At 44.8% G+C, this 20204-nt stretch overlaps 1 protein-coding gene across 3 annotated transcripts in view; it reads left to right on the top strand.

Moving 5' to 3' along the window:
- Nucleotides 1-20204, top strand: part of CPAMD8 (C3 and PZP like alpha-2-macroglobulin domain containing 8) — a 94042-nt gene that overhangs the window by 61937 nt on the left and 11901 nt on the right. For 2 of the 3 annotated variants that reach the window (XM_005279029.5, XM_005279030.5), the window contains exons 36-41: nucleotides 6371-6458; nucleotides 13064-13138; nucleotides 13732-13837; nucleotides 13926-14036; nucleotides 14857-15069; nucleotides 16835-16909. In XM_005279029.5, coding sequence (XP_005279086.2) covers nucleotides 6371-6458; nucleotides 13064-13138; nucleotides 13732-13837; nucleotides 13926-14036; nucleotides 14857-15069; nucleotides 16835-16909 — 668 coding nt within the window. The remainder of the gene's footprint in view (nucleotides 1-6370; nucleotides 6459-13063; nucleotides 13139-13731; nucleotides 13838-13925; nucleotides 14037-14856; nucleotides 15070-16834; nucleotides 16910-20204) is intronic. The other variant, XM_065578362.1, reaches the window with a different exon arrangement.

Genomic DNA, 20204 nt, shown 5'->3' on the forward strand with positions numbered 1-20204 from the left:
CACGTTTTATTTGTCCTAGTAGACTCACTTGAATTGCTCAGGTGTTGAAGCCAGAATAAAAGGTAAGATAGTTTGTGTCTGAGGCACTCATGAATAAATACCAAATGTTAAGAGTTGCAAATAAAGATAGGCAGGGAGTGTTTATTATTGGAATGGTTCCATCAATAATTTAAACTGATTCAGTAGGACAGATGATTAAGACATTTTTAATCTGATTTTATTTTTATTTTTTGCCTTTTCTCTCACTCTACCCCTTTGAAACTGAGGTGTTTTCTTACTTAAACTACTTTGCCTCCCTGGAATGTGCACATTGGTGTGTTCTTGCAGTACGCCCATGAGAGCTGGGCTGTGCATACCTCCTTGATATTGTATGGTTACCCATGAGTGCTTGGTTGCTGGCTTTGATGTTTTTAGTCTTGAAGCACTTTTTGAGAGGAGGAAAAACATGCACAAAGAATTTATCAATTGTTGTATAGAAAGGAGGTGACACTTGGAGACTACTGGCTCTGATTAAGCCTTTATATATTTATTATTGTCTCTTACAAAACCTGAAGAAAACAGACTAAACCATCTCATTACATCAGGTGCAAAAGAAAAAGTTCCAGAACATTTTCCACGGCTGTATTAATGAAAGATTCCTTAGAAACCTAAAGGAGTTAGGTAATCCCAGTTAGGTAATTCTACATGAAACATGGCCATGGTTCTATAAATATTATTGACTTGACTCTAATTTAATGTTTATTTGAGTTGCTCAGGCTAGTCTGTTCAGTTTTGGATACAGAAACTCTAACAAAGGATGCTGGTTGCCATGGTATCAGTTTGGAATCCGATTGCTGGTATGGCTCTGTAGTCACTATGGTAACAGTGCAGTCTGTGAGATTATTTGGTTGACATGGTTCCCCAGAACCGACTATTTATCTGCTTGTTTCTTATTAAAGAATGTTAGAAATTAGTTAGAAAAAATGTCTGGAGTGATACCAACACACACTGGGTTTTCAGCCGTAGAACTCAAAATGTTTTGTACAGGCTGTCAGCAGCCTTATCCCCATTTTATCGATTGGGAAACTGAGGCATGGGGAAGAGGCTTGCCTGTAGTGTTACAATGAGTGAGTTGCAGGGACAGGAAATAGAACCTTGCTCTCCTGACTCTTTCCTGTGCTGAATCCACCAGACTTTCACCCCCAGCTTGAAATCCTGCCCCTTTTGTCAACAGATTGCTTTGGTTTCAAGGAGGTTTGTGGTAGGGCAGACTGACGGGAAGGGAAGCCCAGAGCGAGAGTGAGGAGGCATTTACAAATGTCAAAGTGTCCAGCAGATAAAACTGAAAATTCCCCAAATCTTCATAACCCTCTTGCATTTCCATTTCCGATATGCCAGGTGCTGGGGTTCTAGCGGTTAAAGAATTCTCTGGTCTGGATGCCCTAAATCTCAGCAGCAGCAGCACAGTCACTCAGTGCCTCATCATAGCAATGGGAATGTCTGTGCTTCCCTGTCTGCTGCCACCTCCTCCCTGCCAAAGAGTTAAACACAGATATTGGATACAGTCCTGAAAACAATCTGTCAGAGTGACTCCAAACAAAGATAGGACTCTGTCGTCTCTAAACTCACCAAACCCTTCTTTCTGGCTCTTATGCTATGTTGCTGGCAGTCATGATGTTAATGAATGCCAAGGACCCATGAGATCCCCAGGTCTGGCCCCCACATAGACTTGCATTTCACAAGCCAGCTTTATGCCTCCCTCTAGCAGCAATGTCTGAGTCTCAGGCACCTCCACTGCCCCATTTTGCTGGGGACCCTGAAAATTGTCTGGCCAGTTCTGTGTAACCACAAGAGCCTGTCCAGGTTCTTTAGCAAACTCTCCCTGGCTCAGAGGTTTTCACCTGCTGCTTTGCCCTCCTGGTACTGGGAGCTGTGGGTTTATGATCAGTGGAAGAAGGGGGCATTTCTCAGGCCTGTTGAGTTAACTGGTCTCTGTGTAACTGCACCAGTATCTTACCAGATAGAGTGGTTCCAGTACCAGCTCTGCTTTGCACTCAGGGCCGGCTCCAGGCACCAGCCTGGCAAGCAGGTGCTTGGGGGGGCCACTCCGGAGAGGGGCAGCATGTCCAGCTATTTGGCGGCAATTCGGTGGTCGATCCCTCACTCCCGCTCGGAGCGAAGGAGCTCCCACCGAATTGCCGCCACAGATCGCAATCGCAGCTTTTTTTTTTTTTTTGGCTCCTTGGGGCGACCAAAACCCTGGAGCCAGCCCTGTTTGCACTCATGCAGCACATTTGTGTCAGGGGTTTGCACCAGTGTAGCTACATCATGTGGTTACTTAATGTCGGCAGGCCCTGACTCTGCTATTGCATGAGCATCTTGTGGGGAGGCAAGTTTGAAAGGTTCTTCATCTGTTCATTGAAGATATCTGTAACTAAGGAGGCTGCCTTGCATCAACACAACCTTTCTGCTGTCATTTCTGAAACTTCTGCCATGGGAATTGCTGGAGCAAAGACAGAAATTTGAAAGGAAGCCCAGTCTGAGGAGATTGAAGTCTTGGACAACAAACAAAAGCAAATGAGATCTTCCCTGCCCCTTAGTCTCCCAGTAAAGATGTTCTTTAACTTCCTCTGTAGAGCTTGAATGGGGGGGGGGCATTTATAAGGGTAGCAATGGGAATCAAGCTGGAAAATTGTTTATTTTGAGGAGTCAAGTGCTCAGATGGAATCCTTGGGACATTTCCTTTTTGGGGTGAGACTGAATGAATATATGAATTTAGAGAAAAGAGAGTGCTCTACTGGAACAGGAAATGCCACTTTCTCTCTGAGGAGTTAGCTGGGTCTAAATCGTAATTGCACCAGTCTTCTTGTTGCAATAGTGCCACTGCTTCCATGCAGTGAGGAATTGAAATCAATGAGCATCTGCCCTCTTTGTAACATACAATGGATTGGAAGGATTCTCCTCCATCTGCTTGTGTTTTACCATAGAAATATGAGGAATGACAAGCTTTGTTTTCCCTGGCTTTGCTGGAGGCCTCATTGATGTTGCGGAGGATGATGTGCATAGTGAGCTCTCTCACATTATTTGAACAAGTGAGGATGTTTGACTGTAAGCTCTTTGGAGCAGGAACCATCTTTTTTTCTGTGTTTGTACAGCGCCTAGCACAGCAGAGTCCTGGTTCATGGCTCGGGCTCCTTGACACTACAGTAGTACAAATAATTATTAATAATAATCATAATAACAAACATCAGAGGGGTAGCCGTGTCTGATGAAGTGGGCATTCACCCATGAAAGCTTATGCTGCAATACATCTGTTAGTCTTAAAGGTGCCACAGGACCCTCTGTTGCTTTTTACATAATAACAAAGACACTCTCTTCTCTAGGTGTCAATTAGGCATTGGAATGAATTGGATGTTTACAAAATACCAGTTTTAACTAGACTAAAAATCTTCCCTTCCACAGTGTGCAGTTTTTGCTCGTTTGTGATATGATATGTCCCCAGTTCTCCAGTCACCATAGAGTCCCCCAGAGTAGACAGGATCCAAATTCGTATGATAAAAAGCAAAGGGAAAAAACACACCCATTTGCTTTCCCCTCTGCAGACACCTTTAAGATGTAGCTCAGTGTTTCAGTTCAGCCCCTTGGTTTACTGGGCTTCAGCACTTCCCTTCAAATGAATTGTAGCCAACCATGTCTCCACCTCGGAACAAGGTTTCCTAACCAACTGTTTATAGAAAGTTCTGGACGAGCAGGATTGGCTGGCTTGGGACCTGGTAATGGGATATGAATTCCTTTAACCCCAATTAACCACTTCCAGCCCCAAAGGCCATGTCGGGGAAAGGCCATTTGGGGTCTTATGTGTCCTCATCTCACTTGGCACTAATCAGTATCCTCGTTGGCAGACACAGCAGAGAAGCTAAGGACTAAATGGCTATGGAGGGTTAACCAGCCTGTCACCTCTGCTGGGCAAAGCACTTTGGCAGTGGGGAAGCTGGCACTGCCTCTGTCCATGCCATACCTGTTCTTTTCTAACCATGGGAGCTCACTCTCTAAGGATACGCCTACACAGCAAAAAAAAACAAAACAAAAACCTACAGCAGCAAGTCTCAGAGCCTAGGTCAGCTGACTCTGGCTCATGGGGGTTGCGCTACAGGGGTAAAAATAGCAGTGTAGATGTTCCTGATTGTACTGGAGCCTGGGGACATAGACCCTCCCCCCTCGCTGGTTTCAGAGACCAGGCTCCAGCCCGAGTGGGAGTGTCTACAATGCTATTTTTAGCCCCATAACGCAAGACCAAGTCAGTTGATGTGGGCTCTGGAACTCGCTGCCGCAGGGTTGTTTTTTTGTTTTGGTTTGGGTTTTTTTTTTTGCTGTGTAGATGTGCCCTTAGGCACTTTTCATGTATATCACATTGAGCCCAGTGTGTCTGCATTTCCTTTAAGATATGGCCATGCTTTTTTATTTACAGAGCCGCAGATAAAGCCCAGAGCCTTGCGGTTTATGTTTGTGACGCTCAATAAGAGCTTTGGATTGTATCATGAAGTTCTGCAAGTGGTGACCCTCAGGCTGAGTTATTCCATGTAGAGGTGGCTGAATTTCCATCTTGTCCAGGGTCACAAGACATGGGCATTATCTAAAGCGAGTCTGTGTATTTTTAATTACCCATTACCCTGATAGCTAAGTGCAGGGCTGGGGAGAGGGATTCAGAGGCCCTGTTAGTGCCTAGAATGCCCCCCATACACAAAAGTGGGTCTGTGCAGAGCTGCTGTATGTCTGAGCTACCTTTCTGCATTGTTTCTTGTTTGCAATAAACGTTGCACATGTGTGCCAAGGTCACCAATCCAGGCACTACTCTTTCTTATGCCTTAACCCATTCCCAGCAGGTCACTTGAGGGAGAAGTAGAAGCATTTCCTCCCACAAGGGGCCATTTCCCTCTGTCAGCAGCGCACTTGCCCAGTGATGTCCAATAATTAATAAATTAGTCTAGCAGCCCCATGATAGACTGTATCCTTCTCCTCCTCGTCCTCTTCTGCCTGCCTTCCCACATCTTTGTGCTCTATGGGCTGCACTTAATTTTTGGCTAGCAAAAGTAGAGAGGAGTGTGACGTTACACTCCATATTCTTTATGGAAATATGCTTATAATATGGATATAACATAACTGAGATATACTTTATGAAAGATGGGTCTTGTAAGGTATCCTTGGAAAGGCTATGATTTACTGGGATGTGATTATTCAATTTGTATGCATGTATCATGTCTGTATCTAAAGTTAGGAATATGGACTATGTAACAATTACAACTGGAGGTGTATTGGGAAGACACCCACCAGAGGACAGGCCATCAAATTTGATGAGCCATCAGGAAGGAACAACAAAACCATGAAGATACTAATCTCTCTTCCTCGGGGGGGGGGGGGGGGGGGATTAACTGTGACGCTACTAGGTCAGGTGGTCTTGTCACCTGATACTAAACATTACCTGGGACTATTTGTAATTTTCCACTGGAAGGGAAGGGTGTGTGTGTCAAGTTTGGGAAACAAAGGATTCCCGCCTTATGTAAATCCTATTTAAGGATGGGGAGGAAGGCAAACAGGACTCCTCCTCTCCATGGCCTGTTTGCCCAAGAAGAGTGCTAAAGCCACCTGAAGGGAAGGTGGCAGGGGGAGTCCAGACTGAGACAGGGGGTCCAGTCTGAAAAGAAATATAACTGGAATTCTGAACCACAGAAACTTTGCAACCTGACTAAAATAATATTTAGGGTAAGGAATTACATTTTATAACCTGTTTCTCAAGTATATTGATCTTAGCTTGCGTACTTTGTTTTATTTGCTCAGTAATCTGCTTTGTTCTGTCTGTTATCTCTTATATTCACTTAAATTTCACTTTTGTAGTTAATAAAAGTTGTTTTGTTTATTATTAAACCCAATTTCTGTAATTTCTAAAGGGGGGGGCAAGAAGTCATGCACATCTCTCTTCACATTGAGGAAGAGGGTGAATTTTATGAGCTTGCGCTGTACAAATATTTATATTCAGTGCAAGACAGTAGTATTTTGTATTTGTCTCCCAAAAGGGGTGGACACGTGAGTGCTGGGGGAGGGAGCCCTCTCACACAGAACTGAGTTAAGTCTGTGTCTGCAGCAGGGTGTGGCCCTACCTGTGTGTGTGCTACAAGAGAGCCTAATTCAGCACAGCAGGGAGAGGGAACCCAGGCTGATTGCGCAGGGGAGGCTCAGTTAAACCCCAGCATATCAGGTGGCATCCCAGAAGTGGGGTCCAGCCTGTCACAAGGAGCATTTATAAAACTCAAGTCTGCTTCATCCCCAACTGCTCCAGGTATGGTTTAACTCAGGTCCTAACTTTATTCTCTCTCTTTTTATCCCCCCTGGGAAGGTGGCTGCATTCGGGATCGTCAAACATGGCTGTCTTGGAGGTGCCCTTGTTCTCAGGTTTCCGAGCAGATATTGAGAGCCTGGAGCAGGTAAGATGTTGTGATCAGAGTGCAGACCATGTGCTTAGGAGTTGGCCTTGGCTCTTTCATTAGCGGGGATTCCCTTTGAGGCGCTTGCGGAGGTAAATGCCATATTATGTGAGAAGAGATATAATTAAAATCAGAGGGTTGGAGATTTCACTTGTCAGAAAATATTTATCTGAAGTGGGGAAACAGATGTTCTGAGTAAGATTAACAAATTTACCTAACTCAGCCAAATAAGCCTTTATTACTGTGCATGGCTCATGGTAATTAAATGAGACTCATTTGGAAAAGCTGAAGTGAAAATGTGCTCCAACAGGAGCTGTTTATGGCTTCTTAGGGGCTGTATTATCTCCAACATCTGGATTCGATTTCATTGGAGGCTCTGTGTCTTGGAATTTTTTTTTCTGGGAGAACATCATGTTTATTGCAAGCCAAACTGAGGTGGACAGAATGTGCCTCTTGCCCAGCCAGCCCTCTAGAAGGGAGGAACTACAATCTTCAGATTCACTTTAGGCTTTGTTGCAGCATTACACTGTTTTCATTGCTTTTTGATATTATAAATAAAATTGTTAGTGATGCTCTATCTGAAGAGAGAAAAGAAACTAACATGCTATCTCTGAGAAACAGCAAAAGAGCTAATCAGGAATTTCTCTACACAACAGATCTCTTCCTTTAATGGCCTTGTCTTTTCTTTGGGGAGAAAAAGCTGTGTTCATAACTCAAGTTAACTAACAAGGTACAATTCTACTGAAGACAAGGCAGTTTAATCTGACTTACTAACTCACGTGAAGACTACAAACTGCCTTGTCTTCACTAGGATTGTACCTCAAGTTAGTTAATTTGAGTTGAGAATGCACCTTCCCCCCCCCCAGTGAAGATGAAGCCATTATGTGCATCTTCAGAGGGCTGCAGTTTGAATCAAAACTTGCCCTCAGATACTCTCACATAACTGTCACTGAAGCCAGTGAGATTGTTTGTTAGTATCTGAGAATAGAATTTGACCTTTTATGTATTAGGGAAGCATGTATACTTGTTTTTGTGGAGATATATGTGCCTGTAATGCATGGAGCATTTACTTTAAAAGAAAACGGAAAAGGTTTTTTAAATATGGGTAGCAGGATACAGTGTGTGTGCACCCTTGGAATGTCCAATCTGCTGTGTTTTAAATATATGCATTTGAAAATTAAGTTTTCTTTCACTTACCAGCTAATTCCTGAGTCTGGGATTCTCTCTTTCCCCTGCAACAAGAGGAACAATCATAAATGCCTAAAGCAGAGTAGAAAGTGCAGGAAAACCCAGGTCAAATTGTAGGCAACCTTAGAGTCCTTGCTATAGAGATAGTAATGTTGAACCTCTCTTCTGCTTCTTTTTCACAGACTGCAGAGGATGTGTGGGTAGTACATAAGTTGCCTATAGGTAATGGGAGGTTGCATATCAGTATAAGGAAATATCACCAACAGGAGTCTTCCATATTGCTGTGTGAAAGATAGTGAGGAAATAACTGAGGGGCCTATGCTGGTCTTGGTTTACGTTTGGATTACTTCCTGTGGAAGTGCTATAAGTAAAGGCAAAAGGATATGGGTGGAAAACTGGCTTAGGAACAGGAGATGCAGGGCAGCTTTAGAGCAGATAGTAACATTCCCAGTTGGAATCACTGTCAGGACCTCCTCTCTGTTAGCCAGAGGGATGGATGACGAATAAGTGAGATGATACTGTTCTGAAAGAAGGAGGCTATTACTTTGAAGGGGGCACATACAGATCAATGGAGAGAATACCAGCTGTGAGGGCTAAGGGAGTTGCTGGGCTTATTCTCTTTGCAGAAGAGGAGGCTCTGAGGTTTCAAAAATAATGGAAGGGACTGATTGTTGCTAACGATAAATTGTTCACACTGGAGAGGGGATCAAACACTAGGAGTGAAGTGCGAGCGCTCCTCTGTTGGACAGAATTGCATTACACAAATGGGACTAAATCTTTGGAATATGTTACTGAAAAGGGCAATCGAAGCAAATAGTATAAAAGAGTCTGAGAGAGGTCCAGGAAAAGCAAGGAGTGAAACACTAGAAAGCACTGGCATATTGGGCTAAGAAGCCAACCCCAGGGGCTCCTTATATTCCTGGTAGGGCCTGATGCAGCTAAAGAAGCAGTAGGAGCTCTCAGGACCCAGGACACACTGTGTTGGCCTAACCTGCGCCTCCCTACAGCACAGGAACATTGGAATGAGCCGCTGGGGTGGATTTTCCTCTTGGGGTTTCAGGTGCTGACACTTTCTGGAGGCTGCAAGGTTTATGTGTCAGTTAATCCTAGAATGGTTTTGGCCAAGAGAATTGTGTTCTGGTATTAGACTGATTTCATGGCTGTGCCAGCCAAGTGTTTCTCTAGTACATGGAGGGAATGAATTAGTGAGGTTTGTTCTGCACAGAGCTATAGGTCGAGAGTTTTAAAGTAGGAGCAATTCCAATCCTGAACAGAGGCCCAGCACAGGGCCTGTTCAGTACTCACACCATCAAGACTTAGTGGTTTATGCTGGCACTCTGCTCAGGGTGAATTTCACTCATTCTGAATAAAGCCAGCTTTACTAGTAGTTTGATGTGTGGTTAACGCCAGAGTGGATGTACCATGATCTAGGACAGGGGTTCTCAAGCTTTTTTCTTTCTGAGACTCCCCCAACAAGTTATAAAAACTTCACGGCCTGCCTGTGCCACAACTTTTTTCTGCATATAAAAGCCACAGCCAGCATTAGGGAGTTGCAAGCAAGACTGTTGCCTAGGGCCGCACACCACAGGGGGCCCCGCAAAGCTAAATTGCCCAGGCTTCGACCTCAGACCCAGGTGGCAGAGTTCAGGGCCCCAGACTTCAGTGCCGCGTGGCGGGGCTTCAGTTTTCTGCCCTGGCCCCAGCGAATCTAACACTGGCCCTGCTTGGTGGACTCCCTGAAAGCTGAACAGGAGGACTTGTGGCACCTTAGAGACTAACAAATTTATTAGAGCATAAGCTTTCGTGGACTACAGCCCACTTCTTCGGATGCTTATAGAATGGAACATATATTGAGGAGATATATATACACACATACAGAGAGCATAAACAGGTGGGAGTTGTCTTACCACCTCTGAGAGGACAATTAATTAAGAGAAAAAAAACTTTTGAAGTGATAATCAAGCTAGCCCAGTGTTTGCACCCCGCCAGGGGGCCCTGGATCCCTGGTTGAGAACCACTGATCTAGGAATCAGGAACTCCTGAGTTTTAATAAAAGTTCCCCCACGGATTCACTGTGTGATCTTAGCCGGTCACTTCTTCTCTCTGTGCCCCAATATCCTTCATCTGTAAAATAAGGATAATACTTACTTGCCTCACAGGAATGACTACTCTGGCAATTAGTTAATAATCGCACAGTGCATGGCACATGCGAAGTGGCCCGTACATGCTAACTGTTCTGTTCAGCACCCAGGCACTTTAATGATGGATGAGTCAGAAAGGCCTTAGGCTTCCAGTGGGTGGTCATAACAAGCTTTGGGCACTGCACCACAAATCTGCCACAGAATATCTGAGACACGTGGAACCTCAGGGATTCGGGTGTCCCATTTAGCACCCTCATGCCAATGTCGAGGCCCTTCCAAATGCTGACGTGCATCCTGGGGGACAAAACAGAACAGAACAGAACAAAATGGGGAACATTTCCAAGCTGGAGTAGAGAAGGGGTCAAAGACTGACCCACACTGGATGTATTGTTAAATACATTAATATATGGGAAGCATTGTATGCGAGTTTAATATCCCTCCCCTGTCACAGCTGAATGATCTCTCCAACACATTAGGCACAAACAGGCATTTCTCAAGCACTGGGCACAAAGGTCTGTCTTTGCTTCTTCCCTGTAAACAAATGTGTTTGTGGTGGCCTTTCCCATCTCCCCTTTCCCTAGATCTGATCTCCCCTGTTCCCAGTGCCCCCAGGGTTTCTGTTAGGAAGGGGAGGCAGTAAAGGATCTCAGTTCACCAATGGTCTATTGTTGTTTGGGGGTGGAGGGAGGGGTATGCCCTTTAAGATGCTGGTTCCATAGAGTAACAGATAATTTTCTTTCCCTATTGCTTGGGGGGGCGGGGGGAGAGTTGATTACACTTGTTTCTTGATGTGAAGATTGAACCCGTGAAGCACCCAGAGCATGAAACATCTGTGCTGAGAGAGATTTAACTCCGGGCAGCTCCATCCTCTTGCCTTTGGAAGCAGCACTGCGATTTGCATAGCTCTTACTGCCCAGGAGCTGATTCAAATTCAACCAGTCTGCAAGTTCTGTGAACCAAACACTCTGCAGACAGCACCCCTGTCCGGGGAAAAAGTTGTTTGTACGGGAGAAGGTGCTGAGCAGTCCATTCCCACAGCCCTCTCTGGGCTGCAGCTGAGTGATTCCCACTGGAGATAAAAGGAGTCTTGCAGCTAAAAGATATAACTCCTTCAGGGAGCAATTTGCAAAGGTCTGTGGCCCAGTCTCCCTTTCTGCAGGTGCAATTTGTACCCACAAAAATGAACTGTAGGTGGAGATCTCAATTCTCACACCTGTAGCACTTGGAGGCATTGCACAGATATGCACTTGCAGTTCATTGTGACACAAAATGTGCATGCAAATTGTGCCTACAAAAGGAGGCTGCTCTTTTTAACACATAGCCCCAAATGTGCCTCTTGTTTGGACCACTTTATTTGTCATTAGAGACCCAAGACATTCCTATCTCTGTGTTTTCTTGCTGCTCCCACTCTCTTCCCCCACCCCATGCACTTACCACCATGTCCAAGGGGTTTTTATAAATCAGGTTTCCTTGTTAGGTGTTTGCACTCACAAGGGAATAGTGTGCACAGAGGGGATTCCCATGGAGCTCTGGGGATGGGGATGGTTAATGAAGAGGCAGCCCCCCTTACTGTGTAGCAACAAATCCTCCTAATAGTGCTGGGTGTCGACAAGGTCAGGGGTCACCACAGGCTGGCATATCAAACTTCACCAAAAAAATGCAACTTTAGCTGAGCAGAGCATTTCCCGGTGGCGCCAGTCTCACTGAGCCCTCATAAAAGGGCTGTCTGCAGCCATCCATGGCTGAGTAATAACAGCCACCACCAGGCCCCTAAAATTATACGGACAAATTAAATTGGCCCTTTCCATGTTGTGTGGGACTTAAACACATGTTCCTTTTCTTGTTACAGTAATAGCAGGAAGCTGTGTGCAGGGTTTTACAGCTCTGAGCAGCACACTAAAGAAATTCACAGCTACAAATATTAGTAGCAGGTTGGATGAATTACAGTGCATGTGCTTGTAGCCCCACATTGTATCTCTTAACAAATAATAATAATGCCTTGCCCTCCTTTCCATTGGGCATTAATCCTGGGTTCTCAAAGCACTTTAGGAATAGTATTTTAAGAGTTGTATGAAAAATATTGTTCTCATATCACAAATGGATCAACAGAGAGGTTAAGGGAGTTGCCTAAAATCACACAGAGCACAGTTGGGAATAGAGCCCAAGCATCCAGACTTCTTCTAATCCACTGGACATCACTCCAGTGGATTTAATAGGAATCTGATTAGAAATGGTTTACACCTATAGAATTTAACAGGGAGCAAGACCCTTTCTATGGACCTTTGAGGCATCCTATAGCATTCTGTAGTAGGGATATAGTTATCTGTTTCTGTGGAATGGCTCATTCATTCAATAGTCATGTTATTTTCCGATAAATTCTCTTGAACTTTTCCATAAGGGTAGTAATCCTGCTGCACACACAGCACAGGGAGAACAGCTCTCAGGACACTGATGAACAACGCCAGATGACGTGGATTTCAGGGAGCCAGCACTTCAGGTGTGGGTCTTGCTCTGAAATCCCCAGTGTGTGCAGATCATCACAGTACAGTAATTGATGAGCATGTGCAGAATAAGCATAGGTGCCTGGCTAGCACAATGTGTACTGCGATTCCCTGTGGCTCCAGAGGTAGAGAAGGTGAATAGTAGGGGCTTGGCCTGACCTTCTTATCTCGAGGGCTCTTTCAGATGGCTGCTCTTTTCAAATGTAAGGATTAATTTTCCTGGCAGAAGAATGTTTTGAGTTGTTTGAGCCAGCAGCAATGGAGGGAGGGGGCCTTTAATACCCAGTGCGGTCCATCAGTATAATTCCCTGGCAGACCGAGGGAGTGTAAACAAGAGACCGCACTCTAGCAAGTGTTTTGGGGTGTCTGGGGTCCTGCTTGAGCCTTGGTACTGAAAATAATCCAGGAGCTACTCAGTTAGATTATGGATGAAATATTAGATGAGTTCCTGTGGGGATAAGCATGGCCCCCAGTAACTAGCAAGTGCTGCACCTTAACATGTTGCACCTCACAGGACACTTCACACCATAGACAGATCGCATCAGAAAAACACAAACTTAATTTCCTCCTGGTTTATCTGGAGGCACCTGTGACCCTGATTGCTAGACCACCAGCACCTCATCCTCCGAGGTAATTTTCCAACAGAGAGAAGTTGTGTTTTCTTTAGGTTCTAATCAGGTGTTTCCTAAGCACTTTGGAAAGCTTTGTTTTTCTGTTGACTGCAAAATATTTTCCATAAAATGAGTTTATGATAAACCGCTTCATTTCCTTCCAGTTATTAATGAACAAGCAAATTGGATTAAAAAGATATGAAGTTGATGGAAGAAAAATCCTTTTTTATTTTGATGAGGTAATGACTTTGTGTATGATTTTATGATTTTTCTATGTTAGGATAAGGAGAGAGAAATGATCAGTGGATCAGGCTTAAATAAAATAACAAATACTTTGCCTTTGATAGCTCCTTGCAGATGAGGATCTCAGTACAAACTTTAATCAGACTTTGATCAGGCCTGCAAATCAGTGCATACCTGGGAGAGGGAGCTGGTGTCTTTTCTGCCTTGCTCATATGCAACAGAATCTTTAACTAAATTCCATTTGCAGAACAGTTTGATTGATGATGCTGATGCACAAGCCAGAGAACACAGCTTGGGTTTCAGCTGCCTGGCTGAGTTTGTGGCGCTGACACACTGCCGCCAGTGCAGGATGTGCCCTACACAGGACTCAGCTGGACCTGTATCTTATTGATCTATGTTTTTATGCCACACTTGTCTCAGCACAGTAAACAGCTTGGTATTGGAAGGTACCTTGGTTAGTGCAGGTATCTAGCACAGTGAGAGTTGAGTTAAATGGTGCACACTGTATAGCATTAAGCAGCTGGCTTACTCCACTGACTTTTAGAACTGCAGACCATGTTAAACTAAAACGCTTATGCCCTTTGTGCAGATTCCTAGCCAGTGCATGACCTGTGTAAAATTTCAAGCCTTCAGAGAGTATATCGTTGGGAAAACTGCCCCTGTCCCCATCAAAGTGTATGATTACTATGAGCCAGGTATGTGCTGTTTGTCTTTGGATTTTGCTAATGCTAAAGCCCTAGCCGCATGGCTTGTTTATAATTTGTCATTCTTGCTGCTCTGTAGCTTTTGAAGCAACTCGTTTCTACAATGTGAGTGAAAACAGCCCCCTGGCTCGGGAGCTCTGTGATGGGCCAACGTGCAATGAGGTGGAAAGCTCAGCCAATCATTGGGTTGGTAAGTTGCAGCAAAGATGAGCTGGCAATCTCTGAACGCGGAATCCAAAAGGTGTATAGCTTGGGAATTCAGAACTGAGAGTGGGGCTTTAAAAAGAGGTTTATTTCAGTGTCTAGAGGCTTCAGTAGTGGGTAGTTTTTAAATGCCTGTGATGAGCATAGAAATGACTACAGCGAATCAGACCAATGATGCATTTAATTTGGTCTTCTGTCACCATCAGTAGCTAGTACATGTTGCTTTTTTTTTTTCCCCAGAAGGACAAGTAATGTACAATTATGGAATAATCTCCTAATGAGGGAAGTTTCCTCCCGATCTCTGTCAGTTATTGGTTGGGTTATGCACTGAAAATGAAGCCTTATGTCCCTTATAATTTTCTTAATCTTTTATCTTAATTGTGGATGCTGCTATTATTCATTCATATAAATGTTGCGATTTTTTTATCCTAAGTTCTTGACCTCAATAATAACTTGTGGCAGAGAGTTCCACAAGTTAATTATGTAGAAAGACAGAGTAGTTTCATGTGTCTGCCATGACAATAACTTCTTCCAAGACTAGCTATTTCTTTCTGTCCCATGTGATGCCCAAATTGGTGTGTGTGGGGGGGAGCTGTACCATATACAGACTTGAAGTATTACAGCCATTGCTGCTATTCCAGAGCGGCTAGTCTATTCCCACAGCTTCAGTAAATTCATAAACTCCTGTTGAGAAGCTGCAGGGAATTTTTATAAAGGAAAAAAAAAAACATGTCTAGGAAGCACAAGAAAAAAACAATACAAATATCCTCTTTCCTCTGCTTCTGATGTTCCTGCTTGCATTTCAGGTTTTGTTCACTCTGGGCCATGCAACAATGTTTTTGGCTGTTTAGAAGATGAGTATTTTGAGCAGTGCATGTGCTCCCGGGACTGTGGCTATGATGGGGACCCAGTGTGTGGATCAGATGGAATGATTTATCAGAACCATTGCCAGATGGAGGTAGCATCCTGCAGGAATAATACAAGGATAGAGCAGATACCTATGTCTCAATGTTCTGCCTGTAAGTTTCATTCAGTTTCCTGTTCTGGTGTTACGAGTTAGCCAAGGCAATCCACAACCTGTCCTGAACAAGGTCTGCTGATTAAATTGTGTCTGATGTGGACAAGTGGAGGATTTGAATTCCATCTCCAAAAGTGAAAAGGTAGCTCCCTGTCCTACACATGAGCTGGTCCTTGCATTCGGTAGAGTTGGCAGTTTCCTGCTGTGCTGAAATGGTCACAGTTTGCATATCTCAAGGACGAAAGGACCAGTCAAAAAGAACCTCAAGGAATTTCAGTAGCTCCATTTATATTCATCCAGAGTGATGTCTCCAGCTATAAATGAGCCCTGTGAGAGATCTCTGAAAGATTTCCCATGTGCTTTCATCAGGTGCAATGTGGCAATTTGACGAACTGTGCTGGATCATGGGTAGGGCACTGTGAAAATCATGATTCCGTGGACTGCACAGAAATCCCAGAATTAGCCCAATACTGTGATTTGTTCTCCAACAGTGAGGAAGCAGAGATGGGTATCCCTGCTTCTACCTCCCCACTGAGGCTACAGCTGCTCATGGGGCATTAGCGGGCCAGTCCCATGCCAGAGGCAGGCAGTGAAGTGGTGAGTGTGATGGGCAGGTGGGTGTCCTCAACAATGGACAAGGTGATGAACGCCACCTGGATGAGCAGAGACAGCCAATTGTGTGTAGATGGCACCATATGGTTGAATCTGGTCCGGCCCAGTCCTACCTGGGCAAAGGATCAGGACTTGGCTCGCTTCACCCTCAGCGCCAGCTGCCAACCGCTGCTTCCTGTATGGCCAGCGGGGAGAGCGGGTCAGCACTGACAACATGGCAGTTAGGAGCCCTGGCCTGGCCCACTTCACCGTGGCCCCTGCAGGCCTGGAGGAGAGACATAGGGTTACTAACCCTTCAGGATTGTCCTGGAGTCTCCAGAAATTAAAGATTAATCTTTAATTACAGATTATGTATTGTGATGAAACCTCCTGGAATATATCCAATCAGAGTTGGCAACCCTAGGGAGACACCACTGTGCCAGCTGGCTAGGAACTGAGGCGGCTCCATCCCACCACCCTTATCCCCTTGGTGGGGCAGGGCCCCCTCACACCATGGCAATCCCCCCCCCCCACACACACACATATACACCGACCTGCCTGTGTTCTAAGTGGTGGCAGTGCTGAATACTGTGCTGGTTACAGTGTGGGAATTGATTCCGGTCTCCACTCCTTTCCAGATAGCACTGAGGTGTCTCCCCAAGGGCTGTGAGGGCAACAGTAGGGCAGAGAGGAAGCAGCAGGGGCAACCTGGGCCAGAGCTGAGGACAGAATGAGCCAGGCTCCAATCTCTGCCCCGGGCTGGGCTGGCACCATGTGGTTCATCTGCACATGCTGATCTGGCTCTCACTCCACACCCTTGTTCCTCACCTTGGTTGTTGGTGAGACATCCTGTTGTCCCCTCTACTCCATAGGTTACGGCTGGCCCGCTAACCGCCCACAATTAGCCACAGCCTCAGAGAGGAAACAGAAAAGGAAATTCCCACTCTCCCTCTGTTGGAAAATCACAACAGTTCAGGGTGGGGGTGGGGACTTGGCAGCCATGCATATTCTGTGAAATTTGAACATTTACCCACGACACTGCCATCAACTAAAAAAAAAAAAAAAAAAAAAAAAAAAATCCCAGAACTTTCTCCGTCCTTAATCATGGGGAACTGAAACATTTTCTAGTGGTTCTGTAACCAACATTGTGGCAATTGTATCATTTCCTTCTACAGCCAAGAATTTGCCAGAAGAAAGAGAAACACATTTCCATGGAATTGAGCAGCCTAGCATTCAACAAACTCCTGCAGGTATTGTCTTGTCTTTAGATTGATCTAAGACCCTTTTTCTTCGATAAGGTTAAAGCTGATCACTAAGAATAAGTGACTCGAGTACTTTTTTTGCATCTTGCAAAAAAATGCAAAAACTAGGTAGAAAATCTGAAAGTTAGAAAAAGTGAGACGGTAGGAGAATTTAAGCCAAATGAATCCACAAATGCAAGCCTAGCTCTTCTTGTCCCGTTTTGAAAAAATGAACATGTGCTGCCTTCAGTGCACATGGGAGCCTGAGATTTAATGGCAGCTAGTTATGTATGGAGAGGGGCAGGTGAACACCAAAGCCTGGGATATGGGGAGCTTGTATTCAGCAGCTGTCATAGCATCTCATTAGCAGTGTTAAACTGAAAACTTCCCATTTGAGATCAGACTGGTGTAGTTTGTCCTAGCAAATGAGTCAGGGGGACTTGGTGCCAGCTGGACCATTTGCAGGAACCCTGGAGATTGCAGCTGAATCAAGTTTATCCTTAACTATTCTGTTAAATTTTTCAGATGGCTGCTCTGATCCTGTTATTAAAGCCTCTATCTGGGGTAAATGGCCTTAATAAGTGCAAGGTGAAGGGGAGTGGGAAGGAGCTGCCACTTTACTAGGTTTGAATGAATTGAGGAAGCTGGCTGCTCTTTTCAGTTGGTGCTTTTATTTATGGGAATTTTTTTCCCCAAGATTCATATGTCAAACTTGCTCATGAGTTACAATAAATCTTGTGAGGAAGCATTGGAGGTGGGTCAATAGAGTAGTTGTGTCACACCGTTTCTAGAAAATAAACTGGACTGGATTTTTCCTGGCTGCTTTCCACTCAACAATTCTTCCTTGGGCTCAAACTCTCCCAACAAATCAAATAGTTTCTGTAGAGTGAGAAGTAAATGGACAGAAGCTGTGTCCCCCTCCCTCTCCCATGTTCTCCTGGCACTGATGCTCAGACTAGCATATATCCAGCCCCCTCATGTTCCCTGCCCTTCCCCTGCTCAGCAAAAGCTACTGGGCAGCTTTTCAAGATATATAAACAGGGTGGATATTCTGTTTTGAGTGTTCCCACAGGTGACCTCACCTGGGGAGTTGCAAACTGATCTAGTCAGTGTGTGTCATGCTCACACTCACTCTCTCTGGATTTTGATAGTGCATAAATCAATTGATTCTCCATAAGAGTAAGTGAGATGGATGCTTGTTTTTTTCTAAGCTGTGTAAATCTGGTCTGCTCTGTATCTTTCTTCCAATTGCATCTGAATCCTTTAAAACATTCACACAAGGAAAAAACACAAACATATTCTATTTAATGGCAAAAAAACCCAACTATGTTAATGCAGAGTTAAGGTTCCTTGATGGTATGTTATCGCCTTGCAGAATACTGAGTTGGGCAAAATTCAGACTTCTGAAAACCAAGAAATCCCCCAATATGCCCCATTAACACACATACCTTTACTCTGATAACCCCACAGTTGCTGAAAGGTATAAGCTCTTCATCTCCTTTCACAGCCCATTTACTCTCACCCACAGGACACCATCCATTAAAGGACAAAAAAAGGCAGGGGGGAACATAGCCCCTGCTACCTATCTTTTTTTGGTCCCTTGGAGCTGGCAGTAGCCAATGGGAATTATTTGAACTCCATGTGCAGTCAGTGTGTTAGTCATACCTACTGGTGGAGGCAGTGGTTGGGTCTCCTTGGTTTATTTATTTGGCATATTCAAGTCAATCAAGCCAAGCCACAGTGTTCTTATCAGCAATATTAAAGGCATGAAGATCTCTAGGAAGTTGAGTCATTTTGCAGTCCTCAACAATGTGTGTCATGGTTTGTGGCTGCCCACATTGACACTGTGAACTGTCTTGAAAACGCCACCAAAATTCTGCTGCAGCACAAATTCAGTTTCTGGTACAAAACTGGTTCAGAATCATTGTCTGGAACTCGTTTGATCGGTTGACCGAGAGTTGTGGTAATCCTCGAATTCTGTCTGCTCGTTGGATCATCCGTTTCTCCAGTCCGCAGACAAGCTGCAACTGGTTACTTACGGGAAATGCGTCATGAATGCTAATCCATTGTCCCCCGTCCCGTTGGTAAAGGTGTATCTGTGATATGAGGACATGTGGGGATTACTTTGAGGCATGTAACAGAGCTGTGATTATGATATGATGAGATATATGTTTTGGACTCTGATGCATGTGAGCAAAGGGAAGAGCTGCATGTGTATCTTCATTTCACTGCAGAATTGTGTATGTTATATAATTAGCAGGGGAAGGGGTTTTATTACAAAGAGTATTGTCAGTAGTGAGCTGGGGTAGGAGAGCATTCTAAGCATTTGTTATCTGCATGAACTCCAGGTAATATGAGTGTAGTTGGTGTCAGGTGAAGCTGTACTAAATAGTGCATGCAGTAGTTAACTCTGCTTGGTAAAGATGTGCTTGCGAGATCTGTGGGCTACTTTGAGGTGTGTTACAGAGCTATGATTGTGATGAGAGGAGATCTACGTTTTGCATCCTCTTGTATTTGAAGAAGGGAAGAGATACGTGTGCGCCTTCAGGATGCAGTATGCATCATTACTGTGCAAAATTTTGTAGAGTATGTCAGTAGCAGGGGACAAGGCTTTTATTACAAAGAATATTGTCAACAGTGAGCTGAAATATAAAAGGATTCTTATACTTGAATTATGGGTAAGTGAAAGTGTAGGTTGATATGGATCCTGTGAGTAAGTGTAACAGAGTTGTAAAAGGCTGTGAAGTGGTTCATAAATTGTACCTGTGTGGCATTCTTTCTGGTGAACTGGCCATGTGTGTGAGTGTAAACCAGGATATGGACCCCCTGAATCTTATAGTCCCATTAACCTTTCATACTATGTGCTATGTACATATTGAGACATTGCTTGAAGGGTGCACCAGGAAGGTGGCATGGGCAACCTTTTTTGTTTTCCTTTTTATCCTTTAGTAGTGTTAGGTGGAATCCTGTGCCCAGGAGCGGCGCCAGGGATTTTGGCGCCCTAGGCGGGGGTCCTTCCACGCTCCCGGTCGTTGTCGGCAATTCTGCGGCCGTGGCGGGGGGGGGTCCTTCCTCGCTCCCGGTCTTTGGGGCACTTCAGCGGCGGATCCCGGAGCAAGTGAAGGACCCGCCGCAGAATTGTCACCGAAGACCCAGAACGCGGAAGGACTACCCCACCGCTGAATTGCACCAAGGGCATCAAAATGCCGCCCCCCCAAATCCTGGTGCCCTTGGCAACCACCTAGGTCACCTAAATGGAAGCGCCGGCCTTGCCTGTGGCTGAGAATGAATAGGTTGTAAAAGG

This window comes from Chrysemys picta, chromosome 25, assembly GCF_011386835.1.
Source record: "Chrysemys picta bellii isolate R12L10 chromosome 25, ASM1138683v2, whole genome shotgun sequence".
Lineage (NCBI taxonomy): Eukaryota > Metazoa > Chordata > Testudines > Emydidae > Chrysemys > Chrysemys picta.